General features: G+C 56.2%; 2 protein-coding genes across 2 annotated transcripts in view; one reads left to right on the forward strand and one right to left on the reverse strand.

The window, feature by feature from the left end:
* The window catches only part of CDH23 (cadherin related 23), a 338,832-nt gene that overhangs the window by 7,142 nt on the left and 312,035 nt on the right, over positions 1–19,655 (reverse strand). Inside the window, 4 exon segments of the mRNA XM_065520923.2 lie at positions 986–1,046; positions 12,547–12,695; positions 15,989–16,102; positions 18,143–18,295. Of these exon segments, the coding sequence (XP_065376995.1) occupies positions 986–1,046; positions 12,547–12,695; positions 15,989–16,102; positions 18,143–18,295 (477 nt within the window).
* C9H10orf105 (chromosome 9 C10orf105 homolog) lies at positions 5,271–13,652 on the forward strand. Its single transcript, XM_015456212.4, has 2 exons — positions 5,271–5,462; positions 8,721–13,652. The coding sequence occupies exon 2, from the start codon at positions 8,726–8,728 to the stop codon at positions 9,125–9,127; it is 402 nt and encodes a 133-aa protein (XP_015311698.3). The 5' UTR covers positions 5,271–5,462; positions 8,721–8,725; the 3' UTR covers positions 9,128–13,652.

The raw sequence follows: 19,655 nt of genomic DNA on the forward strand, positions 1-19,655 counted from the left end.
GATGGTCCCCAGCAGGTGGGGCTCCTGCTGGTCCCCCTCGCCCTGCTCCTACACCCACAGATGTGGGTAGTGTGAGGCCTTTTTAATATTTCAGAAGAAGCTGGGGCACTCCAAAAACAGGGACCGAAACCAAATTCTCCATGGGTGGTTGAATCCAGGATTTAGTGGACATCTCAGCGCTGGTCCAGCACTCATTCCCTTATATTTTGGGCACAGCACCCTGATTTTCCTTTGGGGATCCACTCTTCTCTACTCTCAGTCCATAATATTTGTGGGCAGTGACTTTACCCCTGATTTGAGAAGTGGGAGGATTAGCACGTTTTATTCCCTGGCCATAGTGATTGGTTCAGGGATGGGCACCAGATTCTGGTTGGACCATTGAGATCCAGTTCCTGGGGAGTGTGCTGCTGGGGGCTGCCCTGGGCTCTGGGCCCTATCTGTCAGGGCCATAGCTTTGGGAAGCTCTGCAGGACACCATGGACTTCAGGAATACGGCAATTAAAAGCCACCTGGGGGTGCGGTGGCTCACGCCTGTAATCCCAGCACTTTGGGAGGCCGAGGCAGGTGGATCACGAGGTCAGGAGATTGAGGCCATCCTGGCTAACATGGCGAAACCCTGTCTCTACTAAAAGTACAAAAAATTACAGGCACGTGCCTATAGTCCCAGCTACTTGGGAAGCTGAGGCACAAGAATCACTGGAACCCGGGAGGCGGAGGTTGCAGTGAGCAGAAATCACGCCACTGCACTCCAGCCTGGGCGACAGACGGAGACTCCGTCTTAAAAACAAATAATCAAAAAAGCTGCCCCCTCACTGACCTTGTGTGAATAAGGAGAATGTCCCTGTTTCCTCCCCCTGGCCTTGCCCCATGTGTACAGCCCTGGGGGTTTTCTTGGCTTCATCTCCCAGACCTTTGGAAGCCTAGAGAAGCTCTGCCCTCGCCCGGGCAGGAGGGTGGCCCCCCATCCTAGGGCAGCCTCACTCACCATGGAGGATGCGGTACCACACACGCCCAAACTCGCCCTCGTCCGCGTCTGTGGCTTTCAGCTGAGGGAGAATGAGACACGAGTTACTTCTTGAATGCCACCCAGCAGGGAAATAAGAGGTTTTTAGACCCCCTTTCCTTCCCTTCACGCATCCTACCCCATCCTGCCAAAACCAGTGGTCTCCCACAGAGGCTGGGGGTGTGTCTTTCTGATCCCCATGAGGATGTCCAACCGCTGAAGGCCCCTGTGGCCCTGTCCAGGGCCAGCTCTGCCCCGATCCTCCTTCAGGTTCACAGGGAGGACGGGGGAGAAGGTGAAAGATGGCACTGCAGCTCGCTGGGTCGAGATTCTCTCAGGCTGTCCCATCCCTCTACATCCCTACCTGGCAGCCTTTCAGAGCCCAGGAACCTCTCCCAGGGTGGCTGGACAACAGGGTTACTTCTTGCCCGCATTTCCTTAGCCCGAAGCTATTCTGGCCACACTGGGTACCAGCCAGCACTGTACACTGTAACGGTCACTTCGTGGAAGCCCAGGAGCCCTCCTCCCACGTGAGTGCTCCATGTTCATTCACACGCACCATCACCCCAGTCTAGCTTCAGATCAACCCAGCTGGTGTGGCTGCACCTCAGGCTTATGTGTTTATGTGTTGCCTCTGGTGGGCTTGTGTGTGTGGGGGATGTTGTAGTCACTCTGAGACACTGCCTAGTGCTCAGCCCTTTTTACAAGGAGTCCAGCCTCAAGGCTCCTGGCAGAACCATAGCTGACCCCAACGTGAGTCCTGTCAAACCAACAACTGAATACCTACTTTACCCACTGTCCACCCAAAACAAGTGGAGAACAATCCCCTACTCCCCCAGGGCAGTGCAGGAAGAGGCTGGAACCTCCCATGACATGTCATCCTATCGGATCTGTGGTGAATTGCTTTGTAAGACCCTGGGCTCTCCCACTTCTTCTGGGTCTGCCCCTCCTTGTCTCACCACCTCTCACTTCAGCCCTGTGGTGTACACGGGAGCTGCCATTTTCTTCCTGACCCTGCCAAGATGGTCAGAGGGGACTGGTCCAGGACCAGGTGCCTGATCAAAGCTCAGCCAATCGCATCCTTCTCTGGGATTGTTGACCTTGAGCCCAGAGAGATTGAGTCAGTCTTTCTAGCAGTAAAATGTGGGAATGTCAACAGCCCCTCTCTTGCACACCCCTGGGCCCCACCTCTCACCACTCTCTCCTCTTAATTGCCCTAGCACACTGGTCTCCTGGCTGTTTCTTGAACACCAAGCGTGTGCTGGCCTCATGGCTTCTGCCCTGGCTGTTTCCTGGCAAGCTCTCCCTCCAGATATTTGCATGTTCATGCCCTCATCTCCTTCAGGTCTTTATCCAAATATCTTCTCCTAAGACCCTCCCTGTGCACTACATATGAAATTATAGCCCCCACTCCAATGTCCTGGACTTCCCTACCCCTGGTCACCCTCTGATACACGCTATCTTTGTTTATTGCCTATATCCCCACAGGAAGAAAGGACTTTGTGCACTGCGATATCCCTGGTCTCTGGAACAACAATCCTGGCACACAGCAGGGTCAAACATGTGAATGACTTAGAAGCAGAGCTCCAGGGAGAGGAACTAGGCTGACACTCAGTGAGCACGAATGAAGGACACATACAACACTCAGCCCTGGTTTGCATCTCTGGGCCCAGCTATTCCAGGAGCCCATCTGTGCCTCGCTCCCGTTTGATTTTTCCTTTGATCCCGTGGGATTGCTCCAGTACACTTCTCCTTCTGCCTAGATTATTATTAATTTTTTGTAGAGACAGGGTCTTGCTATATTGCCGAGGCTGGTCTTGAACTCCTGAGCTCAAGCAATCCTCCCGCCTTGGCTTCCCAAAGTGCTGGGATTACAGGTGTGAGCCACCATGTCTGGCCCTGCCTAAGATAATATAGAATGGATTTCTTTCTTGCCACCCAAAGCCCTAATGCAGGCTTTCCTATCTTTGCTCACTGGACAAACCTGCAGAGAAGATGGGGATGGGTTCCTGCTAGCAAAGATCAAGAAAACAGTGAGGGTGGGATTGGCTGAAGGCTTCCAAAGGAGGGAGCTGGGTTTGGAAGGATGGTGGAAACCTGGCTTAGCAGAGAGAGGTGGGAGGAACATTTGTGCTGGGAAACAGTGTGAGCTGAAGTAGAGGCAGCTGGGGAGGCTGAGGAAGGAACTGGGACCCCAGTCTGGAGTGAAGGGCTCATGCAGGGACAGCAGAGGGCTGTGGTTGGAAGAGTGGAATGACAGCCTCAATCAGCAGCACTGAGGCCCTGGAGCCTCCACAGGACAGCGAACACAGACATGGTGGTATGGAGGGAGAGCAAGGAGCCTGCAGCAGGCGCTGGCCTGGTCAGGCTCGATGCACACCTGGACACTGCTGTAAGCATGTCTGAGGATTCTGATGAGCATGTTGACGGTGGGGAGGAGGACCAGTACACTGGAGCAAGAAGAACAAGGGCTCTGGGTCAGGCACACCCAAGCACGAATTTAGGATTTGTCACTTACTCTCTATGGCACCATGGATAAGTACTTTAGCCCCCTTGAGCCTCAGTTTCCTCATCTTTAGACTGGGCACAATGATGACCAAGCTTGCAGGGTTGAGAGGAAGATCAGAAGTCATCCTGCAAAGCATCTTGGCTGGTGCCTAGCATGGGGATGTGTGGTAAAGGTTGACATGAGTGATGCCACCTTCTCCAGGGAGCCCTCTTGATTTATGCCAGAGCTGGGGATGGCTGGGGTTGCCCTTGCCTTGCAGTTCTTTCTCTCCCCATTCCCTGAGAAATCTTAGGAGCTGGCAGGTGGAGGGATGTAACAGGGTGCTTCAATTGTCCAGATCTGGAAGGGCTCAGGACTGGGAAGACAGCCGTGTTGCCCAGAGCACGCCCTTGCGTGTCTATCCATGGTGAGATTTCCTTGATGCCTCCCTACTCCAGCAGCCTGCACCACCCTGGAAGCTTTGCCTTCTGCCATCTCAGGAGGAATGGGGGCCACAGATGAAGTGTTCAGTTGGTTTTAGAAGAGGAAGTTAAGGAAAATGAGGGCAGTGAAGGCTGTGATGGGAGGGGCAGGAATCCCAATGGGGGCTCTAGGCATTGGGAACACCTTTGGGCTGGATGCTTTGCCTACACTGGATGCCTACTGCCTGCCCCTGCCCACCCGGCACAGGGGACACACCAAGTCTCCCACCACTCCCTTGCTGGGTGCCTCTGGGCAGGTCACACCTCTCTGGGCCTCAGTTTGGTCCTCTGAGAGAAGAGGGGGGCTCTTCTCTCAGAAGAGGAGTTAGATGACCCTTGAGGACCGCTCCAGCCCTAACAGCCTATAGGAAAGCTCCTGTCCATCTTGGAGTTGGCAGACAGTGCCTCTTTTTGTGGGCAAGGGCAGGAGGGAAGAGCTAAAAACCATAAACTGGGGCTCCAAAAAAGGGAATGGGTCCGAGGCTCAGGTCTTGGACAGAGCCATGACTCCCATCTTGAGTTGCACTTCTGGGAGCTTGGAGGTCCCTGGTGGGGAAGCTGCGGAAGACTTGGGCTCCTAAGCAGGCGGCTGGTTGCCAGAGAAGCTCTGGCTTCTGGGGAGAAAGAAGGCTGGGGGAGGGAAGTGTGTGTCTGTGTTTGTGTGTGTGTGTTTGTGTATGTGTGGTTTGGAAAGAGCCTCCGGTGGAGGTCTCCTGTGGCTCACTCGCACTGTGGGGAGCATGGCCTTCGCAGTCCCTCACTCTTGTGCTTTCTGCCCTGGGATACCCCTGACCTTTGAAGATGCCCCTCACCCCTCGCTTCTGTAGCCAGACACCTTCAAAGGAAAGGTGCTTTTCTAGAAGCCGAGGGAAAAGCCTGGAAGGAGCGGGGCCCAGGGACGCTGCAAGAGGGGCCTCAGGGGCTGCCAGGGCCCAACACTCTGCCTGCTCCCCTCCCGCCATGGCTGGTAACCTCTCTCCCGGGTAACCTGGTGGCTGGCAGCCACTGAATAGCGACCCGCTGGCTGCCGCCGACCATACCATTCAAACTTCCAACAGGGGAAGGTGAGCGCCACGGGGCCACAGAGGCAGTAAAGCCCTCCCTCTGCGTCTTCCCAGAGTCCCCCAGCCCTGAGAAGGCTCTAAGGAGACAGGCTGGAGCGAGGCGGTGGGAAGGCGGGGGGGCGGGGGGGGCATCCTAGAGTCTCTGGACAGCTCCCTTCTCCCTCTTCCCAACCCAGTTGCCATCCCTTCTCCCTTAGCTATCCCCTCCCCCAAGGCAGATCCTGAACTCTTCCAGACGAAGCCAGGTCCAGCTGGGGAGTGACGGGGAGGCCACTCTGCTGGCCAGGCTGACCGAGGGCTGCAGGGCACAGCAGAGCCTGGGCAGGGCTGGGGTCACAGGTACTGCCCAGGGCTCTTCGGGCCTCCCTTCCACAGCTGAGAAGACGTCTCCACAGAGCTTGGGACAGCTGGGGTCTGGCTCTGAGGTCAGTGCTTGGGGGACTGCTGGAGAAGGCTTGGAGAGGGAAGTGTGGTGGAGACCCTTGCTGAGGGACTCCTGGGAGAATGTGAGGGTGCGTTCAGACCTAGGCAGTCCTCTGGTTCTGTAGAGAGTGGAAACAAGGCCCAGTAAGGGGCAGGGACCAGCCCGAGGCCACACAGCAGTCTTCTCTGCCCACAGCAGGTCCTGCTCTGTGGAACTCCAAGGGAAGAGGAGGCTTCTACACTGAGCTTGCAGAGATATGTCCAGAGCAGGGCCTGCTGGTGTACCCTGGTCCCAGTGGGAAGGGAGTGGCTTCAACTGCCCTCCAGATGATTCCTGGCCTTGGTCCGGGCAAGGCGTCCGCTCCCAGCACTTGCTGGCCTTTGCTGGTTGGTCAGTAGAGGGTGTCAAGGGGCCTGGCATCTGGACTTGCCTCGTGCTCCAGGAAGGGTGTCATGTTGTTTTCAAGCACTTAGGATCGTTGCCACAGGAACTACTCAGATGCTAATTACAACTCCACTTAACTTTTTTTTTTTTTTTTGAGACAGAGTGTTGCTCTGTCGCTCAGGCTGTAGTGCAGTGGCATGAATCTAGCTCACTGTAGCCTCAAACTTTTGGGTTCAAATGATCCTTCTGCCTTAGCCTCCTGAGTAGCTGGGGCCACAGGCACATACCACAACACCTGGCTAATTAAAATTTTTTTTTTTTTTTTTAGAAATGATGTCTCACTATGTTGCCCAAGCTGTTCTCAAACTCCTGGGCTCAAGTGAACCTCCTGCCTTGGCCTCCCAAAGTGCTGGGATTACAGGCGTGAGCCAACACGCCTGGCCTCACTTATTTTTTTATTAAAGCAGGTCCCAAGGCCTGAAGCTTGGATCCTCTTTGCTAACCCAGTAGGGTCTCCAGATTCCTTTGAAGGCCTTGAAATAACATTAGAACTAGTAGGATTGAGGCATTCCCCATTTCAGGCTGCCGTTTTCTTATTCCCGGCCAAGCATCGTCCAGGGTAGAAGAGAGGGATGGCTGATTTTCTCCCCACGACAGTGGGCAGTGAGCACACCCTGTCCCTCCTCCCTGCTCAGACTCAAGGAAAGACCAACCCATGCACAGCTGCCCAGCCAGAGTGCTCTCTAGGCCTGATGCCGCAAAGGCGGAGGCCCTGGGCAGCTAGACGGGCATCACACTTTCCAGCCGGGCGCTGGGAGGGGTCGTTTTCTGCCTGGAAGCACTGGGAGGGGTTGTGGTGGGGAGTGGGTAGGAGGTGGGGTGCTCTGCATGCCCTCAGTCGACTGGGCACGGGGAGCCAGGAGTGAGGTCCTGCGACTGCTGGTGAGTGCCCGGGGTAGGGACAGGAGTCCCTCGGGTGGGGGACTAGGTGGCCCGCTCCCCTCCCCGCTACCTATGGCAGGGCTTCTCTGAGCGTGACCTGACGCCTTTCCTCCTCCTGATCTTCCGTGCTAGAAACTCAACTGCTATCTAAGCTGCAAGTTGGGAAGGAGGAAAATCTGCTATCCTCCACCCTCATGAAAAGGAAAGACCCCAAGGTCAAAGGGAAATCATGACTTTTTATCAGAACCCCTGGGATTGCTTGTCCACGTCAGTAGAATTTAAAGATCACATATGCTGACCTGCAGGCTGGACGTCCTCTGCTTATGTGTTTGGTTTGGCCTATGGAGTGTTTCAAATATTTGAAAATTCATTTCACATTATTTTGAAATCAAGTTTATTTGGCTTTTGCTGTGTTCTCCCCCACCCCACCTCTCTTCTTTCTTGCCTTCAACAAGTTTGAATTAGCTGCCAACATTTAAACGTCTAGAATGTTTGCCTTAAAAAAATCCAGATTTCTGGCTTCTCTTGGGAAATTGACAGAGCTGCCCACACTGGGCCTGCACTCCAGCACTGGCACCGTGGGTCTGGGCTGAGGCTCGTCCACTTCCTCGAGAGGGCCCAGTCGGTGCTCTCCAGGTGGCGCTGCTCATCTGTACCCTCTGGCCATGCGTTATCTGCCGGCCAGGCTCTGTGAGCGTTTTTATCACCCTAGACATACTGAGCCAAAAGCTCAGCCTGGTTTTCCATCGACAAGGACCATCTGCTGCACTGCATCTAATGGGATGATCTTCGGTGGGAATGAAAATGCCCTGTCAGGTGCATGATGTCCCTGGGGGGTTTCCAGCCCCCTTGTCAACTCCTTGTGGGTGTATTTCCCACCTGTTCCCAGAGCAGTTCACTGAGCTCAGAAAGGGTTAGGGGCCAGAGGGGTGGCAAGGCCGTGGGGCCAGAAGTCAGGAGACCTGCTTCTGGCCTTTACTCGGCCGCTGGCTCACAATATGGCCTTGGCCTTCCCACCACCAAGCTGCCCCACCCCACCCTGCTGTGACCCACAATGCAGCCAGCCAAGCCTTCCCAAGGAGTGAGCTCTGGCTTGTCACTCCCCACCTCTAAAACCTTCACTGGCTCCCTAATGCCAAATCCCCTCTTTGGACCTCAGTTTTCCACCTGTCATGGGAGCAAGTTGGACTGCATTGGGAAGCAGCCACAGGAATCCCTACAGGGCCAGGCAGGTGAAATAAGGTCTGTGGTGGGCCTGTGGGGAGTGTGGGGAGTGGGAGGTCAGTGCCCTGTCTACAGGGGCAGTGGCTGCTCAACCCCAGACACGGGGATGAGGCAGGAACATGGGCCAGTGCCAGTGGTGAAATTCTGACATTTCAAGGGAGTTCAGGCACCCAGATATTTTTGTGAAATCTGTTATTATTTTGAAAATACTCACAATTAAATTGATAAAAACACGGCAAGGACCCAACTAAACACACCTGTGGGCCCCCAGTTTGCAGCTTGAGCATTAGATAACTGCTAGGGACCCTGGCAGCTGTAGCCTCTTACCATCCATAACTCGCTGCTGGCCACAGAGCAAGTTATTGACGGAGTTGGTCCCAAGTTTCCAGGCCTAAGACCCTGTGATGATCCACGAGGATTGATGTGAAAATGCGGACAGGCACTGCCCTCTTGTCTCCATGTCAGATGGGCAGGGGTGGAGCAGGAAGAGGGCTTGAGCTTGGGCCCAGCTCCATCACTGCTCAGCTGTGTGTGCGCTTAGACTTGTCATGTCTCTGGACCTCGCTGTCCTAACCTGTGATGTGGGTATGATGCTGTCCAGTTTAACAGTGCCTCACCCCATCCATGTTCCCTAGGTAAGTCTCCCCCACACCCGCTGCCCTGGGTCCAGCTGATCTGGCTTTGAGCTTCTGTCCTGTTGCTGTTGCAGGAGCCATGAGCACAGAGGGCCCCAGCCTCGACAGCTCCCCAACCATCAGCCCCCTCGCCTTTCTCTCAGCTCCCGTCACTCCCGGGACCCTTGCAGAGGCAACTGACCCCCTCCCCATGCTCATTGCCCTGGCCTGCATCTTCCTCCTGCTGGCCACCTGTCTGCTGTTCATGACGCTCTGCAAGCCGGCCGCGCTGGACCCGAGCCGCCGCAGGGCTCGCGAGTGCATGCCCCACCACCCCGGGAGCCCCAGTGAGCCCCAGCTCCGGCTCTGGAAGCGCCTGGGCTCCCTGCGCCTCTCCCTGCACAGCTTCCGCCACGGCCGGCCCACCGCCCCTCGACGGCCCCTGCCGGGCCCTGACGACCACCGCGGCCACTGTAACTGCACGGAGTCTACCAAGATGTGACGGGGTGTCCACACACATGCCCCCACGCCCCCCAGGTCTACCTGTAGATCCTCCTGCTTCAGAGACCGGTGCTGCAGGCTGCAGGAAGACAGTGGCCCAAGCAGCCCGGGCCACACACTCACCCCTGAAGCTCCTTGCATGCCCAGGCCAGTGCCCTTCCCTAAAGATGATCCTCAGAAGAGCACCTTCCTCTCTGCAGACCCCCTAGCTGCTGCCTGATGAAAGACTTCTGGTCAAGAGATGAGCACTCGTGGTCATCTGGGCCTTTGGCCTGAGGCTCCACAGGGTACAACCTAGGGCTTGTAACCACCTCCTAGAATCAGCACCCTCACTCGCCACAGAAGCCTTGCCCTCCACGTGCCAAAGCCCAGCTTGGAGAAGTTGCCAAATGGCAAAGGTTTTCTTTAGCTAAGTGAAATGCTCAGCCTACACCAGGGCCAAGGCACTGTCCTGCCATCTGTGCTGGCCCAGTGCTGGAGCAAAACCTCGGGGCTGCCTTCCTTGGGTTTCCTGGATGCTGCCAGCATCTGCCTGGCGCTGCCTGTGGGAGCAGCTGCCTCCCTCCTGGTGGATCAGATGCCTGGGTGCCGGCTGGGAGGAGGAGCAAGCGGGGCTCTCCAAGCACGGTCTTGGCAGCCATCTTGGTGGCCCCTCTTCAGGCACCCACGTTAGGATCGATCAGGAAGGACTGAGGATAAACAAGGAGGCTCCCTTCAGAGGCTAGAGCGGGTGCTGTGACAGAGTGGCAAGAGGCAGGCACTTCCAGCAGCTGGAGGTGATGCCACCGGGGCTTGGAGGAGGACAGCTCACAGCAGCTCCACACCTCACCCAGGGAAAGCAGCGGCCTCCTTGAGGGTGGGATGGTCTAGATCTCTCCAGGACAGCTGTGGGGTCTCGGGTCCGGCCCACACTAGGGATGCTATCTATGGTTTTGGTGAGTGCTTTGCTGACTACCTGTCAAAGCAGTCCCACCCCAGGATGGGCTTCTCAGAATCCCAAACCCTTGACCTCTCACCCCAACGCCAGGGTTAAACATTTTGGTCAGGTCCCAAATTTGAAGGGTGGGCAGAGGGAGGACCTGGGCTGCCCAGCTCCTGTCCCAGTCAGCTGGCCAGGATCCCATCACAAAGCTGCCCCACCCCCATCCTGCTGTGACCCACGCAGCCAGCCAAGTCTTCCCAAGGAGTGAGCTCTGGCTTGCCACTCCCCAGCTCCAAAACCTTCACTGGCTCCCTAGTGCCAAATGGACATAGCCAAAGCTCCTCAGCCCAGCGTGCAGTGCCCCCTGGGAGCTGGCTCCAGTGAACCTTTCTAGCCTCATCTTGATCCAAAACTCCAGGAAAACTGAACAACCTGTCACCCACTAACTGTGGCTTATGCTTCACATATACCCACTCCGTGAAGCCCTCTTGTCTGGAGCCGCCCCTACTGTCTCCTACCTCTCTTGGGGAGGACAAGGAACATTCTCTTGGCAGCATGGGTCCTTCTTGTCTATGTCTTCTCTTTCCTACCAGCTTGGGAGCTTGCAGAGAGCCAGACCTTGTCCAGCCCCTCACTTTGACTCCCCAGTTCTGTGCACAGAAGTATGAGGTTTCTGTGTACAGAGTGAAGAGTGGCCCAGCCTGGGGGTGTCCCCACCCTCTGAGGCAGGAGTCCTGGTGGGAGCCGGCACAACACAGAGCCTCATCTTCCCTCAGATGCCCCTAGAAAGATTTCTCTCCAAGCAGGCCCTACTGGAGAAGCTCACTGTCCCTTCCAAGTCAATCTGATCTCAAAAAGTGAGTCCAGCTTCACAAGAAACTTACTTTTTTTTTTTTTTTTTTTGAGACGGAGTCTCACGCTGTTGCCCAGGCTGGAGTGCAGTGGCGCGATCTCGGCTCACTGCAAGCTCCGCCATCCGGGTTCCCGCCATTCTCCTGCCTCAGCCTCCTGAGTAGCTGGGACTACAGGCGCCCGCCACCGCGCCTGGCTAATTTTTTTTGTATTTTTAGTAGAGACGGGGTTTCACTGTGGTCTCGATCTCCTGACCTTGTGATCCGCCCGCCTCGGCCTCCCAAAGTGCTGGGATTACAGGCTTGAGCCACCGCGCCCGGCCACAAGAAACTTACTAAGAGGACCTTGGAGAAGTCATCCTGAGACCCTGCATTTCTCCCTGAGAAATGGGAGAAATCAGCGCGGCCCTGTATTAACTCGCTGGCTCTAGGATTTCAGTAGGAGTAGTATTGTGTGAATAGAAACCGAGTCTTTGGTTTCTATTTAGAAGGTGGGGCAGGCCTCGTCCCTAAGGGTTTTGCTCCTTTCTCCCTTCCGACTGAGTAACCTCTTCCTGGTTTGCTTCCCCTGGGGCCTCCCTGCACATCCCAGGCTGGATTCAGCCTGTAGCCATCCACCCCACCAGCAGGCCCTGCTGGCCACTAGGCACTCTCTTCCTGGAGGTTGGGGTAGGGGGTGAGGCTGCCCTGAGGCCTGAAGAAGGAAAAGCCCAGGAGGGGGAGGGGCTTTCAATTGGGTTTCAGGTACCAGGCCAGGGGGTTACACTCCAAGTCCTTACAAGCTGAGGCCCTGATCGAGAGAACCCTCTCCTTCCTCCTTCTGGAGCTAGCCACCACACTCTCGCAAATCCCCAGGGCTTTCTGGGCTCTCTGTGTTTCTGGGAGTCAGCTCCCTGCTCCTCAGCCCTTTCCTGCCCTCCTCCTGGTCCTGAGGCAGGGAGGGGAGCATTGCCAGCCTCCCACGCTTCTGTCCCTCCCAAGCCCAGGAGCCTGCCCCAGTGGGCAGGCCCAGATTCGCTGTTTGGCTCAGCCTCCGAGTCGGAAATCCCATAGCTGGTAAACAGACTCATTCATTCCGGGCCTTCCTCCCCACCCAGCAACTGAGGCCTCTGGGCAGAGGTTGGGGGGCACCCAAATCGTTTTCAGGGTCCTCCCCTCTCTCCCTCTGAGTCTTGGAGCTGTTGTGCCTGCTCCCTGGGCAAAGGAGCCCTTTCTTCTTGTGCCTGTTTACTTCCCAAGAGGGGAGCCTCGGCCAAGGGCTCTGTGAAAGCAGCTCTGTTCTGGGCCTTGCTGGGCCCTGGCTCTCTCCTCAACTCCTTTCCGGGAAATTGTGACATCTCCTTCTCCCCCCTACACTGAAAGGCCCTTCTGGGTGGGGCAGGAGATATGGAGGGGGAGGCCAAGGCTTCCTTCTGTTTGTGGGGAGCCAGAGCCCTATCCTCAGCTCTGCAACCTGGGGGCCCAGACTCTCTGGGATGGGAGGGGGCCTGGGTTCCCCTTTCCCCACAGCACCTTCCAGAGCAGCAGACCCACCCTGGGCCCCTACCTGCTTCCGCCTCTGGTGCCACTGAGCATGTGCCCTCAGGGCTGTGTGTGGCCCCACCTCCCCCAGCCCACCACTTGCCCCAGAAGCCACGGGCCACCTGCCTGCACAATGCTGTGGCCTTCGGGGATGTCCTCGGGGACGCTGGCCTCATAGCTGCTCTGCAGAAAGATGGGCCGGTTGTCATTCACGTCCAGGACAGTGACGAACACGGTGGCTGTGCCTGTGTGCCGCTTCCCTACAGGGCCGTTGTCTGTGGGAGTTGAAGGAAGACAGGTGTTAGCAGCTGCCTGAGAGAGGGACACGCTTCCTGCGCCTTTGCACACTCCTGGGCACCAGCCAGAGAGGTGCCCCGTTCCACCCCATCTGCCCTAGCCTTTGCAAGGGGTGACTTCCTTTTTAGCTTAGGAATAACACTAACAGTATCTAATACTTAGATAACACCATGTGCCAGCCATTCTTCTAACCCATTCAGTCCTCACAGCAACCCACAAAGCAGGCACTTTACTGTCATCCCCATTTTACAGAGGAGGTAACTGAGGCACTCAAGTGGATTGAATGATGGCTCCCAAAAAACAGACCCATGTTAAATCCCTGGGAACCTGTGAAGGTTAATTTATTTGGGAAAAAAGTCCTTTGAAAATGTAATTATGTTAAGGGTCTTGAGAAGTGATCATCCTGGGCGATCTGGGTGGCCCATAAACCCAATGGCAAGTGTTCTTGTAAGAGAAAGGCAGAGGGAGATTTGAGACAGAGAGGAGGAGGCCACATGCAGATGGAGGCAGAGGCTGGAGTGATGCTACCACAAGCCACTGAAGGCCTAGCAACTCCAGAAACTGGGAGAGTCTAGGACTGATTCTCCCTAGAGCCTTTGGAGGACGCATGACCCTGCCAACACCTTAATTTCTAACTTCTGGCCTCGACAACCGGGAGAGAATACACTTCTGCTGTTTTAAGTTTGTGGTAGTTTGTTGTGGCAAATTTAGGATGCAGATACAGGTACTAAGAGCAAAAAGCCAACTGCTCTCAGGGACTGGCGGGTACAGCACCCGGGCCAAACACCTGGATGGGCCCCTGCTCGAGGGGCAGCTGTGCTCCACCCCAGTCCACAGCTGACAGGCAGAATGTGGGCCCAGGGACACCAGATCTTCTGATTTCTCTTGAGAAATTGAACATCTGAGCTTTTAAATAAAATCTCCTGATCTTTAAATGTTCACAACTAATGGTCATTCTTTATAAAATATTGGATAGGTCAAACAAACATCCCCTCCGCATTCAGGGACACGGGTTTTGCTTGGGATCTAAGCCTAAGGTACCCGGAGACTGTGTCCGTCCAGTTCCCAGCAGGAACCTCCCAGGGCTGGGAGGTGGTGAGGATGGGGCACTCACTCAGCCCCGGGGCAGCTCTTGAGTTGTCCTCCCTGGAGGAAGGAGCTTGTAACCAGTGCTGCATGTCCAGACAAAAGTAGTCACCCCAGCGGGGAGTGCAGGCAGCTGGAGTAGGCTGGAGGCCTAGGGTGACTCCATGCTTCTTCCCAGGCCAGCTGACCATATGTGGCTGTGCTGTCGCTCACTGGAGGTAGGTCTTCTCACCCTCCAAAGCTCCTCTCCAGACTAGCCTCCCACCACCCTTGGGGGCTGGCTTATTGCTCTGGCTGGGACTGGTGTGTGTGGGGGAGGCTCCCTGGAAGGCTGGCGGAAGCCCTCTCCTCCTGCCAGCCAATGCCCAACGTGCAGGCTGGACTCAGGGGTGATAACAAGTCTCCAGAGGGTGGGTGGCCATTCCAAGAGGGGAGGAGAGCAGGGCAGAGGGCAGAGGCTTCTGGGCATGGGCAGGCTGGGAAGGGATGGATGGCTGGAAAGAGTGAGGCCCAGAGAATTCATTCCCTTCTTACTTAGCTACTGCAAACTTCCTGGGAGGACCAGGGGCACCTGGTGGCACAGGCCTCATCCTACCACTCTTCCCCTCTGGGGCCCTCAAGGGTTCCCTGCTGCCCAGAGACCGAAGACTAAACTTCTTGGCCAATGTTTAGGCCTTCACACATGGCCCTGCCTGATCACAGCCTCCCCTTCCCCAGTGTGGGCCACTCCATGGCCAGCTGCAGTGTATGCACATGTGCTGATGCACACAGTGCGCTTTCCCACCTCCAGGCTCTTTCATGGGCTGGTGCCTCTGTCTGAAATGCCCTCCCTGCTTCTTCATGTACTGAAACCTTATGTGGCCTCCAAGGCTGCAGTGGGCACCCCTTGTTTTTGTCCATGAGCACTGCCCTGTGCTCCCCTGGGAAGGCCATGTCCTGAATGTCCCCCTGTGGACCCTCCCTTCCAGGCTCTGAGGCCTGGAATGCTGGGTAGGTAGGACTGCCCCCAGCTCCAAGGATGGGCATGTGACTTAGGCCTAAGTAATCAGCACATCTCACTTCCCTGGCCACAGTGAGGGGCTCAGGAATAGGCACTAGGGCAGAATGGATCTATCTAGAGCTGACCTGAGGGCTTCTGCCAGGGAGGGGAAAGAGACAAGTGCTGTCTTCCCTGCTGCTGCACTTGAACCTGAGAATGTGTACAGGTGAGGCTGGGGCAATGACCTGCCACCATGTGAGCTGAAGAATAACACCAACTGATACGGTTCGGCTTTGTGTCCCCACCCAGATCTCAACGTAAATGATATTCCCATAATTTCCACGTGTTGTGGGAGGGAGCCAGTGGGAGATAATTGAATCATGGGGGCGGTTTCCCCTATACTGTACTCGTGGGAGTGAATAAGTCTCATGAGATCTGATGGTTTTCTCAGGGGTTTCTTCTTTTGCATCTTCCTCATTCTCTTTTTCCCTGCTGCCATCCGTGTAAGACAGGACTTGCTCCTCCTTGCCTTCTGCCATGGTTGTGAGGCCTCTCCAGCCACGTGGAACCGTAAGACCCATTAAACCCTTTTTCCTGTATAAATTACCCAGTCTCGGGTATGTCTTTATCAGCAGCGTGAAAACAGACTAATACATCAACACACAGGAGGCAGCGCCACCAATGCAGAGACTGAAGCCTGAGGTGTCACCTGAGCCCTGAATCCAGTCATACCGGAAGCTCCATCTCCCAGTGGACTGATTTTGTGAGCCCATATTGCTGAAGTCAGTTTATTTTATTTTAAAATTTGCAGCTGAAAGGGTCCTAACTCACTCAAAGGCACTCCCAGATGTCGATTCCTCCAGGAAGCCTCCCATGACCTCTCCCTCTCCGTGTCTGCACCACTGCCTGATACTTTTATGTCATCCTTTCCCCTTCCTGCTGGCTTGCCTGGATTTGCAGTAATTTGTCCACACGTGGGTCTCCCATGCAGCTCCCACCTTACCATCCTAAAGTCTCGCATGTAGCACCACACAGTGAGCCTCATGCCTGACAAGTGCTCAGTAATGTTTGGTGAATGTCTGGTCGCCCTTTCTCCACTGGCATCGGGGCAGAGTTCAGCCTTTAGCAAAAGGCCGGCTTCTGGGAGGCACTCAGTGTGAACTCGGCCCAGATCACTGTGTTGGTGGGTGAGGGGCTGGTGCATACCGATGGCCTCCAGGATGAGCATGTAGGCGGCTGTGGTCTCCCGGTCCAGGCTCACCACGGTTCTCACAACGGCATCGCGGTAACCCACGCTGAACTTCCCATCCACGTTGCCACCTGTGGGTGAAGGACAGGAAGCTTCCGGCTGGGAAACAGAGCTCCCGGCCAGGAGAAGCGGGGGCTCTGCTCCTGAGCTGGGACCTGCCCTGGTGAGTTCAGGAGTGGGAGACTGTGCTGCCGATTCAGCCCTGCCTGAGGTGCTCTGATGCGGGTGCAGCCTGGATGGGCTCAGTGGGGGCGCCAGATGCCTGGAATCGTTTCCTAACCTTCATGAAGCACCTCCTGTTTACAGGCACTTCATGCAGACCACTTCATTTAGCCTCCACTTCACAGAGGAGAACCCCTCGCTCGGCAGTGTGCCTGTGCCACCCTGGGTTTCTCCGTGTGTGGGTCCCTGGGCGTGTCCTTCACTCCTCTGCTCCCGGCCTGTCCTGCAGAAGCGTCTGAGCAGCTAACCTGCGTAGGGGCTTGGATATGCGGCTGAGAACTCTGGGGTTGGCTGGGCATCCCCCAGGCCCCTCATCTCGGAGGTGAGATGGGCTGAGGATCGAAGCTCCCTGAGTGGGGACATGGAGGCTCCACAGAGGGAGGAGTCAAGGCAGGCATACAGGAGACAGGGATTAGAGTCTCCTTGAGTTCTGGGACAGGTGGGAAGTGTGAGGGTCTCCTCTTGGGGTGGACGGGAGTCAGCAAAGAACTCCCAGAATAGTGTGGAGACCCCTCCCCTGCCAGCTGGCGAGCAGTGTGGTGTTCTGGGCAGCAGAGGGCGCCATGGCACCAGCTTTGTGGTAAGCTTGGGCAGGACTGGGCTCAGCTCCTTGCAAAAAGCACACTGAGAATCCAGGAGGGCTCTGGGCAGTCGGCAGGAGCCCACCACTTTGGGGTGCTGAAGAGTCATCCTGCGGGCTGCCAGGTGCTCCCCTGTCCTTGCTGGTTTGCCCCTGGAGAAAGCATTCTGACCCCCAGACCTCCAGTGCTCCCCAGTGTCTGAAGTACCATCGGCAAGGGACACACTCTGGCTCCCAGGGAGCCCAGGGCAGAACTAGGACGCAAGAAGTGCGGGCAGTGGAGCCACGGAGCTGGTGCCATGTGAGGGGTCTTGGCAACTAAGCCCTCCCTAGGGCCGACTTGAGGGCCAGAGTGTGAGGAGTAGGCCTGAGGATGCTGGGCCCCTTCAGGGAGGCGAGGGAAGAAAGGGAGGGCTGAGGGCTGGGAGGTCACATTGGCCGCAGCAGAGCCACAGATGGGCTGTGAGCCGGCCTTCCTTGCTTCACGGGGGGGCATTGGGAGGCTGGTGTGTGCCCTGCTCGTGTGTACAGGCACACATATGCAGAGGCAACATGTGTGTTGGTAGGCAGGTGATGGACAGAGAGAAGCCTGAGTTGGTAAAAGGGCCAAGGAGGGTTGAGGAACGGGGAAGACTGCACCCCCATGTGTCCCAGCACCTCTCGTGTGTCAGGGAGGCTAAGAAGCTGTGTTCTCATCCAGGAATGGCAAATCCATGGGATGTGTGCCACCACCTACCAATCCTATCACCGTGGCAGACATCACTAATCCATCGCGGTTCACTTTCCCCTGTGAGCCAGGACATGGCCTCATCATCTGTGGCCATAGCTCTGCAGGCAACAGCCAGTCAACATTTTTGAGCTAAAACCATTTCATTTAGGGAGATCAAAACCATCTGCCTCTAAACAGATGGGAATTCTCCTGAGTAACGGGTCCCCAAGGAAGGATGAGGCCACATTCCTCCAGTCACTGCTCTGCCACCCATACTTGGGGCAGGGAGTGCAGCTCAGGGCTCCTCCCTAGGAATCATGGGGCCTCACCTCCCTCTAGAATGAACCTTGGTAGATGCTCCCCATCCCTGCAAGCAACTGGTTCAGGAGGTCCCCAGGGAGCCAATCCAGAGTGATCTGGCTGCAAAGCCCTTGGGAGAGAGCCAGGAGCAAATCTTCGGGAGGCACCAACAGGGGTTAAAGCCCCACAGTAGAGCCCTGACCTCTTTTCCACCCTCACCTGCCCCCACCTAGTCCATCTGGGAGGGGTGGGGCAGGGCCCCAAGAGGCCTGCACAGGTAGGCGGAGGCGGGGACAGCACCTGTGATGAAATAGCTGAGCTCGGCATTGAGGCCCACGTCGTTGTCTGTGCAGTTCAGCCAGACCACTCGGAACTCTCGCGGCACATCCTCGGACACGGACACGTTGTACACGGCCGGGAAGAAGGTGGGCATCTCGTCGTTCACATCCAGCACTGCGGGGCAGAATGGGCGCCGGGGCTAGGCCTGGCTTCTGCTGCAGACGACCCAGCTCCAGAGCAGCGGCTCCAGCCCCAGACCAAGTAGGGAACGAATTCCCAAGGGAGTCACGGGCTCCAAGTGGCATCTGTGTCAACACCTCCTGGCCGTGAGCCCAGGGCCTCCCGTGCCCACCGGGGCCAGGACCAAACCCACCAGTGCTCCAGACCCTCCCGCTGTCCTTGTGCCCTGGGGTCTTATTGCTGCTCAGCTAAGGGAGGAGAGAAAACCTTAGAACCTCTCTCCAGTATGCGCCTAACAACGACCATGACAACACGGACAATCATGACAACGAGGACGACAGTGACCATTTACGAGCTTGTCCAGCATGCCAAGCCCATGCTGAGTGCTTCCCGTACAGGACTACAGGCAGCCCTCCGAGCACCCTAGGAGGCAGGCATTATTACATACACTGTGGAGCTGAGGAAGTGGAAGCTCAGAGCAGCTGAGTGACTTGTCCAAAGTCACACAGTGGCAGAGTGGAGAGCTGGAGCCTCAAGATCTACCCTCAGTGTGCAATGGAGTTTCAGCAAAGGCAGCTCACTTTGAAAATCCTAACCCCCGAAATAAGGTTTAATTTCCCTTACGGATTTGTTTATTCAGCTCTGCATGCTGGGCCCCTATACCTCGGCAGATGGGGCTTGGACAACCTTCACAGTGAAGTGATCCCCACCCTACTTGGGTTCCTCTAAGTGCTATCACCAGGGGAGATGCTGGGCCCGTTTGATGTTATGACTTCTGCTGGGGCTTGGAGAAAGGCCCCCCAGGGGTCCTCTCTTAAAGCTGGGACATATTCCCTGTCAATCATCGGCCAAGAAGGGGGTCCTGAAACTGGCACCAGAAACCCACAGGCAAGCCTTGGACCGATGGGAGAGAGAATGTCGTGCTCTCTGAAATCCTCACCATCTCAGGTCTCAACTGAAGAGGGTCAGTGTCTGCACCTGTGCTGAGCTAACTACTCCCTCCCCACCCCCCTGCCAAGCCACGGAGGCCGGCAGAGCTAGCATGGGACTGAACAGGCCTGGGAACAGGCCATGTCTTGCCTGTTAAACTCTGCCCTTATTTTCCTGGGGTTATTCCTGGCCCCTTGGCAACAGCTTATGTCCCCATCCTGTCCTGAAAATTAACGATTCATCCAGAGTGGAAACAGTACCCCGTCCCTTCACCAATAGAGGGCAGAGACACTGGGAACGAGCACGACAGTCCCAGGGGCATGACGATCTTAGGGAGTCTGGGAGTCCCAGCTGCTCTCTTCCCAGGGTGATGCCCTGCCACTGCCAGCCCAGGGGTTCACACCCATGGGAGACGGAGGTCTCC

This window comes from Macaca fascicularis, chromosome 9 (genome assembly GCF_037993035.2).
Source record: "Macaca fascicularis isolate 582-1 chromosome 9, T2T-MFA8v1.1".
Taxonomy (NCBI): Eukaryota; Metazoa; Chordata; class Mammalia; order Primates; family Cercopithecidae; genus Macaca; species Macaca fascicularis.

Bases quoted from the DNA above. Each gene is read 5' to 3' on its own strand.
- C9H10orf105 (XM_015456212.4), top strand. From the start codon at position 8,726: ATGAGCACAGAGGGCCCCAGCCTCGACAGCTCCCCAACCATCAGCCCC.